General features: G+C 45.3%; 1 protein-coding gene across 6 annotated transcripts in view; it reads right to left on the reverse strand.

Moving 5' to 3' along the window:
• afdna (afadin, adherens junction formation factor a) overlaps positions 1-19,813 on the reverse strand; it is a 134,664-nt gene that overhangs the window by 2,474 nt on the left and 112,377 nt on the right. For 4 of the 6 annotated variants that reach the window (XM_080453566.1, XM_080453562.1, XM_080453563.1 and 1 more), the window contains 11 exons: positions 19,429-19,629; positions 16,170-16,258; positions 14,446-14,661; positions 14,120-14,294; positions 12,671-13,076; positions 12,192-12,442; positions 11,780-11,994; positions 10,609-10,788; positions 7,080-7,214; positions 4,119-4,704; positions 262-346 (listed from right to left, as the gene is read on the reverse strand). In XM_080453566.1, coding sequence (XP_080309692.1) covers positions 262-346; positions 4,119-4,704; positions 7,080-7,214; positions 10,609-10,788; positions 11,780-11,994; positions 12,192-12,442; positions 12,671-13,076; positions 14,120-14,294; positions 14,446-14,661; positions 16,170-16,258; positions 19,429-19,629 — 2,539 coding nt within the window. The remainder of the gene's footprint in view (positions 1-261; positions 347-4,118; positions 4,705-7,079; positions 7,215-10,608; positions 10,789-11,779; positions 11,995-12,191; positions 12,443-12,670; positions 13,077-14,119; positions 14,295-14,445; positions 14,662-16,169; positions 16,259-19,428; positions 19,630-19,813) is intronic. The other 2 variants (XM_080453565.1, XM_080453564.1) reach the window with 2 other exon arrangements.

Below are 19,813 nucleotides of genomic sequence, written 5' to 3' on the forward strand. Positions count from 1 at the left end.
AATTTACAGAGAGTTTTAAGACTGTTGTAACAGAGTTAACAAATTCTTCTACCTGTTTGGTCATCATATCCACATTATGAATCATTGTTTTCTTGTATGTACTGTACATATCTTCTGAAAACACCAATAATCAAAATATGTTATCACGTTTGACGTGTTCAATCAAAAAACATTACGTCAATATCGCCCATCCCTAGGGGAACCTGGATCGGACAGAACTAGTCTTCAAGTCACAGCATACATAAGGAGAGGGCAGCTCACCCTTTCGTCCACTTGTCTCGTGGGTCCTTGTAGACCTCCCCTGATCCTACAACTCCTGCTGTGTTTCCAGTGTATGAGTTAAATCCTGTCCACGTGTTGAGGTCACGCAGGAGACAAAGAGCAAAACATTAATGAGCAATACGCACCTGACGCCAGTGACACAGACGGCATGTGATGGCTATAATATCTCACAGACAAGCTGCTGGGTATGAATCTGCAGTAATCCTACTGTACAACTGCATTTGGATTTGGTCTTCTATTTGAAGACTACTAGAAATTTGCTATTTGAAAACTATAGTTGTAGGAGGGTGTGTGCAACTAGGATGCACGACTGACCCTAGAAGAAAAATCAAATCAATGAACCATCAGCCATAGGCTAAAATAAAAATGGGTTGGTTTGAGATAATGTGTACCATCTTCTACCCAGCAGTTTGTCCTGTTTACGTTCTGTACATCACCAGATTTCCCACAGACCAGATCAAGCAGGAGTGCTAGAGAAGCGTTAGGCAGAGTGAAAGAGAGTGGTAGGCTGTCATTATACTTGAGCAACAGGCAGAGAAGAGAGAATGTTAAAGCATTTGAAAGCAGGTATGAAGTAGCAGCGTGGTCTGTGGTAGTGTTGTCAGGGCTCTGGGGTCGAGAGTCATCCATAAGGTCATAGTTCCAGTACCTACAGTACAGCACGCTCTGAGACCCCAGAAGTACATGCTATTTTATATTTTGATCACAAAGGAACTGATTTGAAGTTGGTGTCAAGGGGCTTTGCATAGAGCAGAACTCCTCCAAGACAGTCCCATCAGAGCAGACAGTATCATCAGAAGCTTCTAATGATGCTGGACTGAGGGAAGTACTGGACTCATAGATGACCTCGACCTATGACCCCACTTGAAGAAAATGTTAATTGGTCGTCTCGGGCATCCCTGTGTCTTTTCCTCAGCCTAGACCCACCATACCAAATTCCAAGGGCTTAAAGACCAAGCACGTCAGCACTAGACCAGACCAGACCAGACTGGATCAGGTCAGAGCGGCAGTAAGTATGGCCTGGTGCATGTGATCGTGTGAACCATAGGACAAGCCAAGGCTATGATATCAAACCTCAATGTGTGCCCTACTGGTTTGCCTTCCAAGAAACACAACCAGAGTCCAAATGCATGTAGATTTTTGTAATGTTGTTTTTTTGTTTTTTACTGGTTTTGGATGGAATGGAGAGGGGTAGAGTTTGGTAGAATTCAGACACAAGACACAGTGACTCAGTCCAGGGTGTGTGTGTGTGTGTGTGTGTGTGTGTGTGCGTGCGTGTGTGTGAACCAAGACTGATTGATTCTGCTGGCAGCGTCTAGGATTTCTGAAAGCAAACAGTCCTCTTCTTTTGGCTTTTCTTTTTTGGTTTGTAAGTGTAGTTTGGGACGAGCCCAAGGTAGGGTCCCGCTCGAGATGAAACCACACAAACACAAACTGGCCGAGAACAAAGTAACCATTAGAGAAACCGCCATCCTTTATGGGCAGTCGCGTTCTTCCATGAAGCCACGGGAGATGTAAGCTTATACCACTGGCTACGCCATGGAAATTCCTTAAATTTCACAAAAAAGTCAGCCAAAGGTCTTAATGGGTTAAAGGCTGGGGATACATTTTTATTTCATTATTTCTCATCACTTGCAAATCTATCTGGGCTTCTTATAAATGTGGGGCGGATGTTCATGCGATAAAGGGAGGGGAACGAGCAGACTGTTGCATTGCCATATCCTAGTCTGCCAGCCAATAGAATCATCGGTCTGGAACGTACTGAAGGTCATCGGCCAGGGAAGGCAGAGGCTCAGGTGCTGATTGGGTCACCTGAGCCCCAGCAATGCCCTGTGGATGTTTAGTGAAGCTGGTGCATTAGACAGCATCACAGCTAGAGCCAGACAGACAGACAGACGGAAATTGACATTCAAACCAGCCAAAATGTAGACAGACAGACAGACAGATAGACAGGCAAGGCTGGAGAAGGAACACTTGGCAAACAGTGGGATAGGTTGACATAGAACAATGACATTAAATACTAATGAAAGAAAGAGAATAAGCTGGGGAGCATCTTGGTCAAAGCAAAGCGCAGGCAGTAAAAAGCAATGGACTTTCAGCTGATTATTTGGGAGTGAGCTCCTGAGCAGCCATAGTGCAGTGGAGTGAAGTGGAGTGTGCCTCTGTGGTACTGAGATACCAGAGACAGAATGTCAGAGTGAGACGTGCACCGTTGTTTAGTCAGGTAGGTATTTTCTCTGGGGGAAGGGCAGGTGTGGGTGGGGTGAGGTAGGAGGGAGGGGGGAGGGGTTAGTGGGGTGGTGTTCCTCAAATGTGAGGGACTCAACACAAGGATTCCAATAAGGTCCAGGTAGTGCAGTTATTGTTGATTTGCACTGGTTTGTAAAGGTATGTGCGTGTGTGTGAGTGTTGCAAGGAGCCATTCCATGGGACTTAGGAATAGGTTCATTGAAGACTGTGTTGCATTTCGGGCACCGCTCAGTCTGTGGCTATTCAAAGAACTTTGGGTTTCTTCTGGTTCAAGTCAAAAGTCTAGGGTTTCTGCTGGTTCAAGTCAAAAGTCTAAGATTTGATCAATGTCAACAGGGCTTTGGGGCTTAGAAATTACATTCAAATGTATTCAACTCTAAGTTATACTGATGTAAAGTAAAGTTTACCTAGTGTATCTTGGCATGAGCACGTCTGAGATTACTAAAGCAAAGAAAACAGCCAATATAAATAAGTTAGATTTACTTTGAGGCACACTGCATAACAGATAAACAATCCTGTAGGGCTTTTTGACTTTAAATAGGTGATGCAATCACTGCATAAAATATGGCCCAGGCCTCAAGACTTTAAATTCCTGGTCCGGTAAAATGCTATATATTCCTACTACCAGAAGGGGGCACTATGTGTTTGGAAACTGCCCGAAAGTTTTGTTTTGTACAAATGAACCACACAAGTTAATCCAACAAGTGCACAAGTGGACCCAGGGCAAGTCTTCTGAACAACCAAAGACAGAGCAGAAAACGCCTCACTCAACAGATCTGTTCTCCTGGGTGTCTGCACTCGAGATGTGTGTCTATGCATGTGGAAATGAGCGTTGATCCTTGATTGGCTGAGTGGGGTGATTGATGGGTGTGTAAAGCCAATGGCGTGTCTCCTTCCCGAAAGCCAACGCTGCTAAAGCCACGAGAGGGCAGGGCATGACACCGCAGAAGCAACCAACCAATCAACGGGACACACATAGAGCAAGGCGGAGAGTGACAACACCAACAGTACTATGATTGGCTCTGATGAGGTCTCAGTTGGTAGTGAACAGCGGCGAGGGGGGCAGGTAGGTTTATCGATTATCAATTGCTTTTACTGTCCGCCAGTCGTGACTGATTGCACTGATTGGAGGAAGGTGAGGAGGAAATTCACTCGGGAAGGACAGGGGAGAAGGAGTCCGAAAAAAAAAACATGAATGAAACACAAAACCAAACAAACAACAAAAACTGAAATGGAATCTGATTCAACTCGAGGAGAGGGAGTCAAACATTTTCCACACACAAAAACAGAGACAAAACGGATGGAAGTTGTCGAATTTACGACTTGATTGGCAGCTACGGAATGAAACGGGTGAATTTGGACAAACACAAAGAGAAGAAATAAAACTACACGGGGAAAAAAGGAAGGGCAGAATGCCTCTCTACTGTGAGGAATAGAACAAAAGGGAACAAATTAACACCAAATTAACGCTAAACCAAGAAGGCGTGAAATGACGAAGAAAAAAAAACATGAGTGAATGAGAGGGGAGGTATGGAGGGCAGTGTGGGGAGCCTGTCTCCTCTCCTCTCTCCTATCTCTGGTTCTACCTTTGTAGCCGGTTGAGGGCATGAAGCAGGGTTTGGTGGGAAGGGGAGGGGCGTGGCCTGTACTGTTGGCGTTGTTGACCGGCGGCTGGAATGAGCCGGACAGGAAGATGCCGTCAGACATAGGGCGGGGCTTGCGCGCTGTGGGCGGCGGCCGGGGCTTGACATGATTGGGTATCGCGGCCTCCGGGAGGTCGCCGTACGACTTCCGGGTAGCCGATGTCTTGGCCTGACCTGATAGGCCGCCGCTTCCCGCTCTGAAGGTGGCCTCCTCCCCTTCCTCGTCGTCTTCCTCCTCGCCCGTGTAGGAGACAAACTTGGCCGTGTAGAGCGTGTCGGGCGAGGCGACCTGCGTTTTGAGGTAGGAGGTGTTTCTCTGTGGTGGGGGCGGGGGGGTGTTAGTGGACAGGGGGGGTGCAGGGTTGGGGGTGGGTGTTGTTGGTGAGGGGGGCTGGTAGTCCCGGGGCAGGGGCGGCCGGTACAGACCGGCGGCTGGCTCGTCGGGGGTCAGCAACTTCCTGTCGGCCTCGTCGTGTTGCTGGCGGCGCGCGGCCTCCAGGCGCGTGTAGTACTCCTGTTCCTGTCTTCTCTACGGGGAGGGGAGAACCTGTTAGTGCGCTCCGCCGCCATTGACCCTTCATACCTCGGTAAGGGGCTGTCTTAAGTGGCTAAATCAGCTAGAGGATGCTACCTAAGTACCCCTACAGGGAACCACTTGCCCCACCCCAATCTGTAGCCTATATACGAAGATCCACCCTTTCCCTCAGCACAAGTTTATGTGGAAGTGTACAGTGTATTTGTCTCAATGTAAATGTCAGAGAAAGGCTGTATGCTTGTATCCATGTGTATTTGCCTGTGCGTCCGTCTTTGTGTGTGTGAGAGCGTCTGTGTGTGTGAGAGCATCTGTGTGTGTGAGAGCATCTGTGTGTGTGTGTGTGTGTGTGTGTGTGTGTGTGTGTGTGTGTGTGTGTGTGTGTGTGTGTGTGTGTGTGTGTGTGTGTGTGTGAGAACACCCAGAAGCAGGGTGGTGGGGATCTTAGGGACTGCTCAATCGTCTTTGTTTCACAACCAATCCCCCACTCTGCTGTGAAGTGGTTTGGCAGCTCTGAGGTCTGCCTACATTCACATCGTATGGGCTTGGCTATAAAGGCTCCACACACGCATGCAGGGCTAGACTGGCGGTATTTATTTGGCTCCACACATACTCTTGGGTTCTGGGAGGCCTGGTCTCTCTGGGTTTGGGGGTCCTGGAGACCAGCCAGCCGGTCCCCCAGACAGAGAGAAAGAGTGCTGGGCTGGCCTGGAGTCTGGATTGACCTAGGTGGGTGGGGTTAGTTTAGTATGTGGGACTGGGGTTGGGTGGGTGTTTGATGATGTAAGGGTTGGCTGAGGACGGATTCAGAATCCCCCTGTGTGTGTGTGTGTGTGTATTCTGGTATGAACTTAATAATGAAAGCGGGAGGGAAGAGGGGGGAGGGTGGGCGGCATTCCCAAATATCGGAAGCAATGCCGGAATGGAATGGTTGAAAAATAAATCAACAAATAAATATGAAACTAGAACTGCTTCCCCACAAAACGTAAAAGATTCCACTAATAAATCAACAGAACTGATCTCATTGACTGACACTGACGGTAAAACAACAATAACGACATCAACGAAGGCGCCACAACAATGGGAGTCCCATGCTTCTGGGGGAGAGGGGGTGGGGGTCTGTCGGGGGTCGGGGAGACACAGAAAACGACATAATGCAACAATACGTCACATTGAGGGGAGGGGACACAGGATGAAGACATGCAATTGGACATTAAAATGATATACACACAAATCATTGTCAACATCTTGGTTATTACCATCAATGTCTATCACTTTTTTGTTTTTGAAGTTTCTAAAAGGAATGCACCATCTTCGATGGGCATGCATTTGCAAGTATGTGGCTATAGCTAACTGCCCAATTGTGGCTTAACATGGCTAACATGACAACTTTTTACCAGTTTCTATTGTATATTTTAACTGATAATATAAAGAATTCAGCATTGAGATATTATAAATAAGATATTCTTATTTTAAATATTAAAAGTGTAAAGGGAAACCAATTCACTGAAATAATTTCCTCGCTATCACTACCTGGCTTCAACTTTACTTCGACAAATTTGATTCCAGTAAATAAAGAAACAAAACATGAAGCTGTATTGCTAAAATCTGACAATATGGAGACCTTCATCACATATCGCACGTTCTAGATACTTATCATTAATCATTTAAACCTTATATACTTTGTTGTACGCCAAAAAGAAAAAATAGCCGATCTACAGTACAAGCTCATAGCGCTTCATAATGTAGCTTGTAGATCTGCTATTTATGCAGAATGTTTGATGAAAGTTCGCGTATTTTTTCCAAATATACACTTATTATGACATGCCCAGAATAGGGATGCTAGGGTTCATGTGGTAAAAACATTGTTAAAATGATGTAAACTTGCTTCTTCTTGGTGGAGTTTGTTAAACACCCAGTGGTCCAACCAGCTGTGATGACTCATGGCACAAATGTCCTGACTGAATGGTCACCATGGTGACGTCAATGGACACAACACAGTAGCGAGACACAGTGTGCTCAATTTAACACACAGGCGGAGATGGGTGGGCGGACCGTAGCCCAGACCACTGGAAATTTAACAACTCCAAGTAGAAATGTAGCTAAACCTTAGCGCTAGACTAGGGCTAAGACACTTGCAATATGTTGCAAATAAACAGCAGCCTGGGCAAAAGAGACAAACACAAGGCATTACTTCACAGATGTTCACTTTGTCTGGCTGGTACTGGAGACAAAACTGGCTAAAATAAAGACTTGCATCTATGTTGGTGAAAAATGAAAACTACCCCTAGCTTTGAGGAGTCAAAAGTCATAATCTTCCAAGAATATCTTCATCCTCACCACACTGTAAGCAGTCAGACATACACACATACCTTCTCCTCGGCCTCTCGTCTGGCTCCCTCTTCCTCCCTCCACCTCCTGTCCTCCTCCTGCTTGGCTCGCTCTTCTGCCTCCCGTTTGCGGATCTCCTCAAGCTGCTGTTTGCGTCGTCTCTCCTCATCCTGCAACTGCAACCACGGCAAGGACAGAAAAACAAAGACATGAACGCATGCAGACACACGTTAGTCAGCGCTGCACGAAAACACCTCAGCCAAACACTGACCTGCTTGAATGGACACACAAACCTCAGAGAGATGAGAGACACCTCCCCCTTTTTCCCCACGACTTGGCTGCAAACTACCTACAGCACATACTGAAACGTTTGGCCTAAAGCTGAGGTAAGTTGGATTTCTTTCACGAGGCTGCTCCTGAGGGGTGGGAGCAGTGTGCACTGCAAAAACACACGGCGTAGGCCGACGCACAAGCACAAACACACAAACACACACACACACACACGACTGGACATGCAGATGAAGCGACAACAGGAGAATAACAGCAGCCGAAAACAAAACAACACCGCGACCCCTCTTTCAGAGGCTTTAGGTGCACTTGATTTCATTTACGGGATGTGCCGTGACAGTGTAACCTGGGCAAATGCTAATGTAACAGCACAGCTGAGTAGGGTGCCAGATCAAGTGGACCTAAAGTTACTGCAAGCCATCAGCTGCTGTACAGGTATTGATGATCTCAATAATCAAGATAATAACAGGCATATTAAGTCTGTTCTAATTATGTTTAAACACAAACACAGAGTCATACGAACACTGGAAACAAACTCAATGGTGGCTTGTGCATGGGGAGGCTAAGCACTGTAGGTCACCCAGCGCTCACACACCAATGAACAGTAAAAGGAAAAATCGATGGATATGAACATGGATAGCATCATGGTTTGCCCCATGCAGACGGCGCCAGCAACGAGCAAGAGGCCGGGTCGGGGACAGGGTACATGCATGGTCCAGTGTCTCTTGCGATGTCTTGAGCCATGCACCTGCCGTCTCTATTTGCACTCAAAAAACTAAACTAAAATTTGACTGGCTATCTATTTTACACCACAAAACTACACCAGTTAATTAGTTAGTAAATTACATTTAAGACCATTGAGTGGAACTTATTTTTTTAATAGCCCTATGATTTAATTTAGGACTTGAACAATTAATGTAACTGTAGTATATTTAAGATTTATTTTAAGGCCTGAAATATATAAAACAAAATGAATCGTTAAAGCTCAAGTGTTTTGGTAAACAGCAGCATTGTGTTCACTGTTCCCACTGCTGTAGTTTATTTCGAGTGGACAGAGACGGACAGCTCCCACCAGCCAACAATCATCAAGCATCCCCAGGATGGCCCAGCCCCTCCATGACTGGTTAACTCCGTTAGGCTAAAATAATGGCGTAGTCCCCACTTCCTGAACACCAAAACCCCAATGACACAAACCACAACAGTCCAAGATGAAGGTGGTGGAGGAAGGGGTCAGAATGAGCGAATAGAAAACACGGGTGGGTGGGCAGCCCAGACAGGAAACAGGAAGTGACGTGGGTGTGTGTGTGTGTGTGTGTGTGTGTGTGTGTGTGTGTGTGTGTGTGTGTGTGTGTGTGTGTGTGTGGGGCGGAGGGGGTAAAGGACATGTGGCGTTTTAAAGAGGAAGAACGTACCAAGTCTAGAACAGAGATAGCTGGGACAGCAGTCTGCTGCTAAAGAGAAGAACAGAATAGGAGAGGGAGAGAGAGATACAGAGTGGAAGCGAGGGAGGAGATAAAAGAAAATATGAAAGAAAGGAATGGAGGAAGGGGGCAAAGGTAGTGGATGTCATATAAAAAGGATGGGGAAGGAAGGGGGGTTGTTAGAAAGAAGAAAAATTAAATCAATCAAAATAAAATTGTAATCAAGACGGAAGCAGGGAAAAAAGAAAATATTGGTGGAAACCAACAGGAAGTCATATAGAGAGAAAGAGAGAGAGAAGAGATAAAAGTGAAAACATTGCTTGGGGTTTTTCCAGCACTGCCAAGAGGAACATTCCCTCCATCAGAGTGGTTGTGATTAGCGTCATGTGAACAGCCCCGTCCTCCTCAGATGGTGAACGCAACCCGCCCGCATACGTACACACGCATATCAAAAGGAGAGATTCTAGCAGGAGTCCAACCAAAAATTCTTATTCAAGTAGACGGCCCCCCGTGTCCTTGATGTAAACACAAACTCACATACACACAAAACACAACCCGCCCTAGACATACACGCAATCCTGCTACCCCTGTGTCTCTACTCCAAGGTCAGGAGTCACGACTACAGACTTCTCACGTTCAGGGCTACAGCCTGTTCAAGGTCAGGGCTACAGCCTGTTCAGGAATGTTTCAATTCAAAAGTATAAGTAACTTTGTACTCTTATTTGCTTTAATTTCACAAATCTGCACTGAACACAGACGGCAAGTCTGTATTACAGAGACTGACTGTCAGGTTGTCCACTGGCCTTGTCGGGACCAGTTAGAGATGTAGACTACATTGGACTAAGTTAAGCCTGCTAACCCCCACATCAGAATTTGTACCTGAGGGTCCCAAAGTATTTTGTTCCTGCCTTCTTCCCCCAGGGGATCAATAAAAGGTCCATCTATCTTATGTCCTCACAGCTCACACATTTCAAGTTTCTAAATATGACAATGTGGTATAAATTCCAAAAAGTACAAACCATCTGTATACATATAGACCAGTCTAACATGACATATACGTGGCCTAAAGACCATCCTGAAGAAATAATTGCATAAACCCATCCTATGAAGCAAGCTGCATGAATCTTGGTACGCCAAAATGGGACCGGCGACATTTGTGGCCATGGTTTTCACGTTGCTACGCGACGCTCAGCAACATGCACCGCCCCCACCAACACCACCCAACTAGCCGCCACTCTTCCATCCCTCCAGACAATCGCAATATATATATATTTTTAAGCAGCTCAGCATGGCAAAGCGATGACATAAAGCATGTTGCAGGTGCACATTGCAGGGCATTTCATTGTTACTGCGAGCACTGCAATGAAGAGAGAGGAAGGTGGGGGGGGTGGATTTCCACTTCCCTTCTCTACACTAGAGAGAGCAAGAGAGAGAGAGAGACTTGAACTTCACTTCAGCTTGTAGGACAATTACAAGTGAATGTTTGTCGGGGTGGTCATAGCTATACAGTAAGTAACCCCTGATTTACTTGGTTGTGCAAAGTGTCGCGCACTGAAAACTTCCAGTGCGTGACACCGGCACAAATCAGGCTTAACTGATATTCACCCCCCGCCCCCCCATCTTGTATCTCTGGGCACACAGGTTGATTCATCCAATTCTGCACAATGGGCTGCTTGCCAATCTCTCTCTCTCTTTCAATGTGCTTTCCCTTCGCTAATCCTTCTTTCCCTTCTACTCCGTTCCATCCCACTCTTTTCTCCTCCTCCGCTGAGCTACAACGTGTTGCGTGTTCGCTCCTCCCCGTCTTTGCTCTCTGCCTCCATTTCCTTTCCGTCTCTCAGCCCCGTCGCCCCTCTCTCACCCTGGCTCTCTTCTCGGCCTCCAGCCTCTGCATGATCATCATGGTGTCCACGTCCTCGTCCTCGTCTTCCTCCTCGTCTTCGTCGCTCTGGTTGGACTCCTGCAGTCGCTTCTGGAACTGCCACTCCAGCATCAGCTTCCTGAGGCGGTCGCTCTCCTCTGCCGTGCGCTCCGGTTTGGCCTGCAGGGAGACACAGCTCCAACATCAGCTCCAATAAAAAGAATAATCACTACTAGTAATACTAATTCCGTTAGCAGAGCTGCTGCTACTGTACTACTTGAGTGGTATTTTTCCAAAATTTCCCAAAAAAAATAGAAAATATAAGATCTACAAAATGCATCGTGTTCTAAGCTCGTATATCTGCTATTTAAAAAAAGAGTCTTAAGTGGTTAAACCTGTCTTATTAGAGGCTATTAGTGCACGAATTTGAGCCAATCCATAAAAAGCAGTATCTATTTTGTATCGGCAGGAAAAGCATTCTTCAGGTCTTATGGTTGTGTTCAGACGGAATACATGACATTTGTGTCCATTACAAGTCAATATTAAAGAGGCAGTATCATCATTTTCAATAGTATGTCTATTTGTCTTATTGTCTAATTTTCTACCAGTAGCCATGAAACTGAGCAGTCTTCTGTCTCTCTGAATTGCTGCTGAAGTTGTACTGAAAAGTTGACTCCAGTGATGGGGCACAATCTGTGAGCTACAATCCTTACTTCCTGATCTTTAGATGCTACTCTCAATGGCCGTGACATTGCCCTTGTTCTATGTGTTTACCACAAAATAGCGATCTAGAGTGATACGCACAAGTTGAAAAATGTTCCACTTTGACATTTCGTCAAAGCGAATAGAGCAACATCCAATGCTGCTATGTAAAAAGCGAAGTGATTAATTGTGTCACCATTTGGCCAGAATACGCCTTTAGAGACACTTTCTGCCTCTCTCCATATCATTACAGCACCGCAATGTAATGCAAAGAATAAGTATAACATTAAACAGATTTTTACTGTGCACCTTCCTACCCTTTGTCTGGAAGAGCTTCAAAAATGGATCCTTACAGGTTTGTAACCCTGAGAGCGTACAAATGGATCATTTTGTTCCATTTATACACTCTCATAGTTTGAAAACAACAGCTCTACAGAAACATAAGAGCCGAGGCTAGGGCACAACTGACCTGGAGATCCTGGATCTCCTTGTCCAGCAGATCCACTATGTGGAGCTGCTGCTGTTTCTCTGCCTTCTCGCGGGCGTCTCTCTTCCAGGGGTCGGGGGACAGGCTGTCGCTGGAGGACAGCTCCTCCTTGCTGATGGTGATGTACTGCAAGTCCCGTCTCTCGATGGTCCGAGGCTGCTGCTGTGGCAGCAGCTCCCTGATCACTGTGTCCATGCCTAGTGACAAGAATCCCTTCATTTTTAGTACAAAATTGAGCCTGATTTGTACTTAGTTGTACGATGCTGTCGCGCTCCAAAAATAGCCAATCTACAAGTTCAGTAAACTAAACTCTACATAATGTACCTCCATGTTTTTTATGCGTTTGTATTTACAGCAGAAAACGTCCAAACAGCGTTTATTCCAATGTTTTTACCTGCAGGGCCGCCAGCTGGGCCCGGGGGAGGCACAGCGGAGCGAGGCAGGCTGGCTAGCTTCACTGGCCTGGACGGAGGGGGTGGCTGTGGCTGGGGGGGCATATAGGGCTGTGGCACAGCCACTGGGGCACCTTGGGGCTGGTAGTGGGGAGGGGGCGCTGCTCCTCCATTGTTGTGGGGCTGCACGGGCATGACCGGGTTGGCCCGGATCTGTCCCAGTTTCCTCTCCTGCTCCCGCTTTTTCCTATCCCTGGGGAATCGAAATCATCATAACTCATAACTTGGCCCAATGACTCGTGGAATCATTACGTAATGCTAAAATACATCATAAATAGATAACAGTAAGTAGTGATCAGTGACAGATGAAACCACTAGAGGGAAGATGTCTAATACGATTAGTGAATTATGTTTTTAACCTGGATTTTGTAGTTGTACATAAAAAACATTTTACAAACCAGAAGGTTTCAAACTAGCCTACCTCTCTTCCTCCAGGCGGGCTTTCTCCTTCTCGTACCAGCGCTGCTGCTCCTCCCTCTTCTTGCGGTCGGCCGCCTGCTGGGCCGCGGCGGGCGATACGGTGGGCGGTGGCGGCAGGGGCAGGTCAACCTGGGGGTCGTAAGGGTCCGGGTAGTGGGCGGGGGGCGGGGGCGGAGGTGGAGGGGGCAGGTCGGAGCGCGAGGGCGGCTGGGCGTGCGGGGGCACGGCGTGGTGAGGCGCGGCGTTGTTGGGCGTCTTCCAGCGGCCCGGCCCGCTCTTGTGGTTCTGGCCCTTGTTGGACGACGAGGACGAGGCAGAGAAGTTGAGGTGCTCCTGGCTGGAGGTGGAAGACTCCACCGACGATGAGACTGGGTGGTGGTTGCCCCAGGGATCCATGCCGCCCACACCTGGGAGACGAGAAGGACACATACGGTGAGCGGAGTTCTTGAACGCATTTGCATGCTTAGTAATGATTCGGTTTTGGTCTTAGCCCCCCAAAAAATTCCATGGTTATATCAATACCTTAACAATAAATCTCAGTAAGAATACCAGCACTCACGGAACAGTCCTTTTAAGGCAATTTTATTTATATATTTTATACGTGGTTGCCCACAGCACACAATGCTGATGAAGGCTTAACGCCGAAACACGTCCATTGCTGTCTGTTCTGTAGCATACCACCACGTATAAAATATATAAATAAAAGTGCCTTAAGAGGACTGTTCCGTGAGTGCTGGTATTCTTACTGAGATTTATTGTAAAGTTACTTTTCCCAACCGTGCACCCGGTAAGAAAGTTTAGTATTGTTGAAAAGAGTTGGAGTCGTGCTTGCACCCTTTATTTGAAGATACATCAATACCTTAATCTGCTTATCTTAATCAGGTTAAGGTCTTAATCACTGTAAGCATAATGTGATTATGTCATTATGTCACATCCTAGTATTTTTCTGACTGTATATAGATTTTTTTCTTGGATTGTTTCTATGGTCAAATGGGAGCCTTGTGGACAGGAAAGAACCATAGAAGAGTGTATACAGAGATGATAAAATCTTATCTACATGACAATTACTGTACACAGAAAATGTTGCAAGAAATATTCTATTCTGTACTGTTTAGTTGTCCCTAATAAAGAGAGAATAAAAAAAGCATAATCTGATTCTTAAAGTGTAAAAGTTTACCCGTAAAGTGTCAATTTTACACATTTTCTGCTTAGCGTTCAAGTCACTCCAGTTTGATCATCAGGGGATCGATCATACTGGAGATACATATTTTGTGACTACTTGAAAAGGTAAGTAAATCTTTTTTTAATGTATACACTCTGGCAGTTAAAGAGTTAAAGAGCTGATCTACAACAGCTGATCTACAAGTCCGCAACGCGTTGTGAGCTTGTAGATCGCCCATTTTTAGGTCTGCATCACCGTCGGTACGACGGAGTGTAGCTGGGGCTTCACCTCGCTGGTAGTCCATGTCTCTGTGCTGGTATTCGTGGGGACTGTGCTGGTAGTCTGGCTGCTCTCTGGGGTAGAGCTGCTCCTCTCGGTGGTGCTGCGGCTGCATGTGGACCAGGTCCTCCGGCCTCAGGGCGCCCGGTGGGGGGTACAGCTCCTCCTGGGAGTGAGCCACATGCTGGGGGACAGCAGGGTGGTGAGAGGAGAGGTAGGGAAGATGGAGAGATCAATTTGGACATGTATGAATGTGTTGCACAATCACTGTAAAGCGCCTTGGATAAAGGCGCATTTACCATTTACAATGACAATAGTGTGCAGTGCCATTGTACCTGCATGCTGTTGTCGAGGAGTTCGTCAGGCATGCCACCAGGCAGCCTCTCCCTGTCATCCATGCCCTGCCAGTGCTGAGCGGGCCCTGGGCCCTGGCCGTGCCCGGGGGCCACCACCCGGTCCTGGCTCTTGGAGGCTGGGATGGTGAAATACTCCCTGGGGTAGGTCTGTGTGGGGATGGGGTAGGCTTCAGGGCGAGGAGGGGATGGCTCCTCCTGAATGGGGAGATCGTGGGGATATAGGGAAAGAAAGTGACATAAGACATCATACAGTAAAAGGGTCTTGGGACAACCTTCATAGGACTTTTCTGGATGCCTATAAACCCCTGGTCCATTATTCTGTCCTATCGATAGCTCACTCAAACGAATCGCTCTACAAGCTAGTTACCACAAGCTAGAAGAGATTCAATATCTTCCATCTGCGTTATGAATGACTTGACCTGGGCAAAGACTCTTTGTGGTCAAACATGCCTGTGATTTGGTCGATGAGATTAAATAGCGCATGCCACTTAGGCAAACCACAAACCAATTGAGAATTATGAGTAAGTGAGCTAGTGTGGCAGCGTATATATTCAACAATTAACACAAAAAAAGAGAAAAAAACACAACTTCATAAGATATCTGCTCCATGGACAGTAGGGCTTCTAACAAATTCACCTTAATAGATATGTGTGACTCATTGCATTAGGCTAACAGAAAACACACACACACACACACACACACACACACACACACACTCGTATTTCTGTACTGCGAGCCCTTGTTTGAAGTCTTACGTGCAGCACAGTGGTGGTTAAGCTAAGAACAGACCAAAATAACGGATAATAATTTAAAGAAATTATCATTAGCTGCTGATAGGATAAGTATCATTCACAAAAGTAAAAAGAGATAACGGTATGACTGCATGACCACAGCTGAATAGCCAATCAGAGATGCGGTTAGCTTGCTTGATTAGGATTTATGGTTACTGGCCAAATTAAAACCAGAAAGAGCGAGAGAGAGAGAGAGAGAGAGAGAGAGATAGCGTTTCTTGCACAGCCTTGGTTTAAACTAGAAGTATTAAATAGTACATGTTACTGGAAGGAATGAGTTCATGGTAAGAGTGCATACCATATAAATAAGGCTAAATTCCTTCCCGCAGCTGGCCCAGGTTCGAATACGACCCGAGGCGCTTTGCTGCATGTCATCCTCACTCTTTCTTAAAGTTAAAAAGCAGTTTCAGGGAAAGGCTCTCACTGCTTTCTCGGGTATACTGTACCCAGTACTACTTTTTAACTTTCATTTACGATGGAATAGTGAGATATGAAAGGGTATTTTTCACATTCATTTGTGCTATGCAATGCAGTGCTGGAGAGTGTGTTAAAAACGGATATAGTCCCTTTAGTCTCTTCAGTCCCTGACATCCCCATATGATCTAAATTGTGGCAGATAACTGTTCGGTGAAGGGCAAAACAAATGCCAACAATGATTAACGACCATTTTTATTCAACACAGGTCTGCTTGGTGTACTAGTATAAGTGCACTAGAGTACTACACTGTTAGTGTCACTCCCATTAGTCCAACCAATGTGAATTTAACAGACACAGTCTAGTATCTACACACACCCACGTCTATGTAGAGTGTTGGTGTAATGTGTATTAATCAGTCCAGTGTCAACCCTCTCTCTCTCTCTCTCTCCAGGCCACACACGGCCGAGCAGCACATTCCTCGCCACGGCTACTCACATCGGCACAGAGGTTGCCCGTGGATACGGAAGTGATCTTGCCGGGTCCTCCAGCGTACACAGCCTTGGCTCCAGGACTCTGACCCTGATCTGAGGAAGACAGGAACAGCAGCAGTTAGGAGTTGTACTGTATGCTAACTGTTTTTAGCACCACATGCTCAAATTGCAGTTTAAAATGTCTTTAATCTAAAAAAAATGTTTAAAGCATACTATATATATATATATATAAAAAGAGTATCAATGGATTATTGTTTCTCTTAAACCATTAACACATTGAGTGCCAATCGCGTAGATCTACGCGAACCTATTTAAAGCCGCCACGTGCCAATCGCGTAGATCTACGCGAACCGCCGGTTCGCGTTGATTTCACCAAAAGTGCACTTTCGGAAATGTTTGATCTACTTCCGTTTCCGGTAGCACCACCGGAAACGGAATTATTTGGGATCCGGTTTTGCCGATCCCGTCGGCCCTCGTTCTAATGACGAAACTGAATCTTTTTTCTCCTCGCATATCACTGTTTAACGTAAACCGTTCTAACTACAACATGGATGCCCCGTTTGACACGTGGTCTTCACTGGTAGAAGCAGTGAGATGTCCGCGAGGTTTACAAACAGTGCACAGCTCAATCTTAAGGATTTTAACAAGGTCTATGGCGACGCGAAAAAAACAAAAAAACAACAATAACACGTTGGCACTGGTGAGTACATTATGAGATTAACGTCTGGCATGGAATGTGTTAAGACCGGGAACGCATCTGTGACATTTTTTTATTTATTTCTTTGTATTTCTTTGTAATATATTTTAAAGCAAACATTTGTAAAATATATTTGTTCCAGGGATCTCCAGAAGTAAAGATTTGAGCTAAAAAGTTTGGATTCAAAGATTTGCACAAATGTTCCAAGATTTTTTTTAACACTTGCATGACTAAGCTATCAATATGACCGATTTTGAGAATTTAAAGTGGATTATCTTCTCTCATGAAGCTCTGAGAAAGTTCCCCTTTCATGACTTTTCCTAAATATTTGTTTCAAATCATCTCCGTTTTTTTTTTCTTCTGAAACGTATTATAAATATGAAATATATACCATATATACCATCCCAACCGTTATATTTCGGCTAAATTGACCGCTCTCCCCCTCTCTCCCCCAGGCAAGAGCAGTTAACACCTCTAGACCCCCCGCAGAGCGGCCCGTGGACGAGCTGCGAAGCGAGTCTATGCAAGTCTATGTTGCCATGTCTGCTTATTATAAGCGACTTTGGGCTTGTTTTTCACGTCTTTCTATTATTATTAATATTATAATTATATATATAATTACATTATAATGGTAATACTTTTCTACTCCACTACAGCTCAGAGGCAAATCTTGTACTTTTACTTCACTACAATTATTTGAAAACTTTAGTTACTAGTTACTTTGCAGATATAAATATCTTTTCATACTTGTTTAGATTAGAGCTTCATGCATTTTTATTAGGTATATATTTATATAGAAAGGTCTAACCAGGGACTGGTGTTGCAAATTAGCCTCGGCATGCAGTATGCAGTAACATTTTCATAGACCTGCTTATTTCTCTCGCAAAATTTGGCGACCCATTTTCCACTTTCCCTTTCACTGCAAAGCGGTGGAAAAAGATAGGATCTACAAGCATACAGCTTGTCACGCAGCAACTGTTTTATGCTTGAAGATCAGATATTTTGCGCAGGATTGAGCACATTTGTGGAACATAGCATTGTGTTCACTTGTTGCACTGAGGGAGGAGGAGAGGAGACGCGTTTGTCAGCGACGTGGACAGCTGATAGAATGAGAGCTTTACGCTCAGACAATAATGTGAATATTATTATTATGAATAATAATAATATAGGTTTGTCACTGGGTTGTTTACAAGTTACTATAGTTCGCTTGCTGCTACTAAATTTAAAGCAGCATCACATGACGGTCATATTATGACAGTCATGACGAAACTTCAACCTGTTTTTTGCACTTTCTCCATTTACAGCCCGTACATCTACATAAACGTTCGGATTTCAAATATAAAGTTTTTATTCCGTGGCCACGGATGTTACAATTGACTTTGGGTGGGTATAAGTAACCGTAACTTCTGTATTGTTCAATAAAAAGCATTTTAATCCGATTGGCGGTCATTTTCTCATAGAGTTATAGTGTATCAGAGTGCAATTACACCTCCCAACCGATAGGGTCACGTAGTTGAAAGCATGGAGAAAATACGGAGAAAATGGCCACCGATCGGATTAAAATGTTTTTTATTGGACAATACGGAAAATATGGGTACTTATGGGTTACCCGAATATAATTGTAACATCCCTGGCCATGAGGTAAGCACTTTATATTTGAAATCTGAACGTTTGTGTAGATGTACGGGCTGTAAATGGAGAATTTATCGCTACATGCTAAGAAGCTAATGTAAGTTCGTCAGCATCAGTTTGGGCACTTTGGGGTCGGATTAGTGTTTTTGTTGGAACATTAAGCCGACACGCAACACCACGTTTAATGTTACGTTGTAAACAACCACCACCAAACCTTTGGTTAACTTATAACTCGATCTCTTTGTGGTGAACGCTTGTGTCTCTTCAAGTTGTTGTGTTTTTCCCACATTGCTTGCCTTAGGATAAAATCAAGCATTGTGTTTTGTTCTCCACATCGATGTAGCGAAAATGTGTCCATATCACCTCTTCTCTTTCTCCCGAGCCCCGTGCAAAGCATTTTACCGTTGTATTTTGTAAAGTTTCGCTCTGAAATCTGAATCCTCCTGCCATTCATTTGACGGTGGTGTGACTCTGTGTGTGTGTGCGCGGCTGCAACTTTAAAAGGGGGTGTGTGTGAGTGTGCACAACGCATGCAGTAACACTTTCATAGACCTGCCTGCTTATTTCTCTCTCAAAATTTGGCAACCCATTTTCAACTCTCAGCTTTTTAGAACACAATGGAACCCCCCACTGTTTGGGGGAGAAAGTGTGAACTAGTCTGGAGCAGAGAGGGGAGACAGTGGCCAATAGGATAGCCTGATTTGGGGATCAAAATGATATTTTTTCAGGCTTGGTGGAGGAGAATGAAACTTCAGTCATGCGAGTGTTAAATAGCAGACCTACAAGCTCATAGCATGGCACTCGCGCTATGAGCTTGTATATCTGCTATTTTTGAATAGCCAAAGTACAAAATAATGGTTATAGCTCAAATCTAAAATGACACAGATGCGTTCCCGTATTGAATGGAACTAAGGAACTGATCTAGCATACGTACTGGCTACGTTGGGGCTGGAGCGGTGGTCGGCGCGGTTCTTAAGGAGACGCTCCTCTCCGCTCATCTTCTTTGGTTCCGGGTACGAGTCCCAGCCAGCCTGTGGACTCTCTGGCGAGCCATTCTGCACTGTGTTGTTGTACAGCTCAAAGCCCTCACTCTTTGGACGCAACTTCCCATTTTTATCCCGACCGCGGTCCGACGCTGGAGAGGAGATGAAACGAGAGGAGATGAGAAGTGTGGAAACGAGATTAGATGAAATGAGATGAGGGGGGAAAAGATGAGATGAAACGAGATGAGATGAAATGAGGGGAGAGATGCGAATAAAGGAAAAGAGGGGAAACAAGATAAGATGAGAGGAAACAACATGAGATGAAATGAGATGAGA

This window comes from Gymnoscopelus braueri, assembly GCF_963280865.1.
Source record: "Gymnoscopelus braueri genome assembly, chromosome: 16".
NCBI lineage: Eukaryota > Metazoa > Chordata > Actinopteri > Myctophiformes > Myctophidae > Gymnoscopelus > Gymnoscopelus braueri.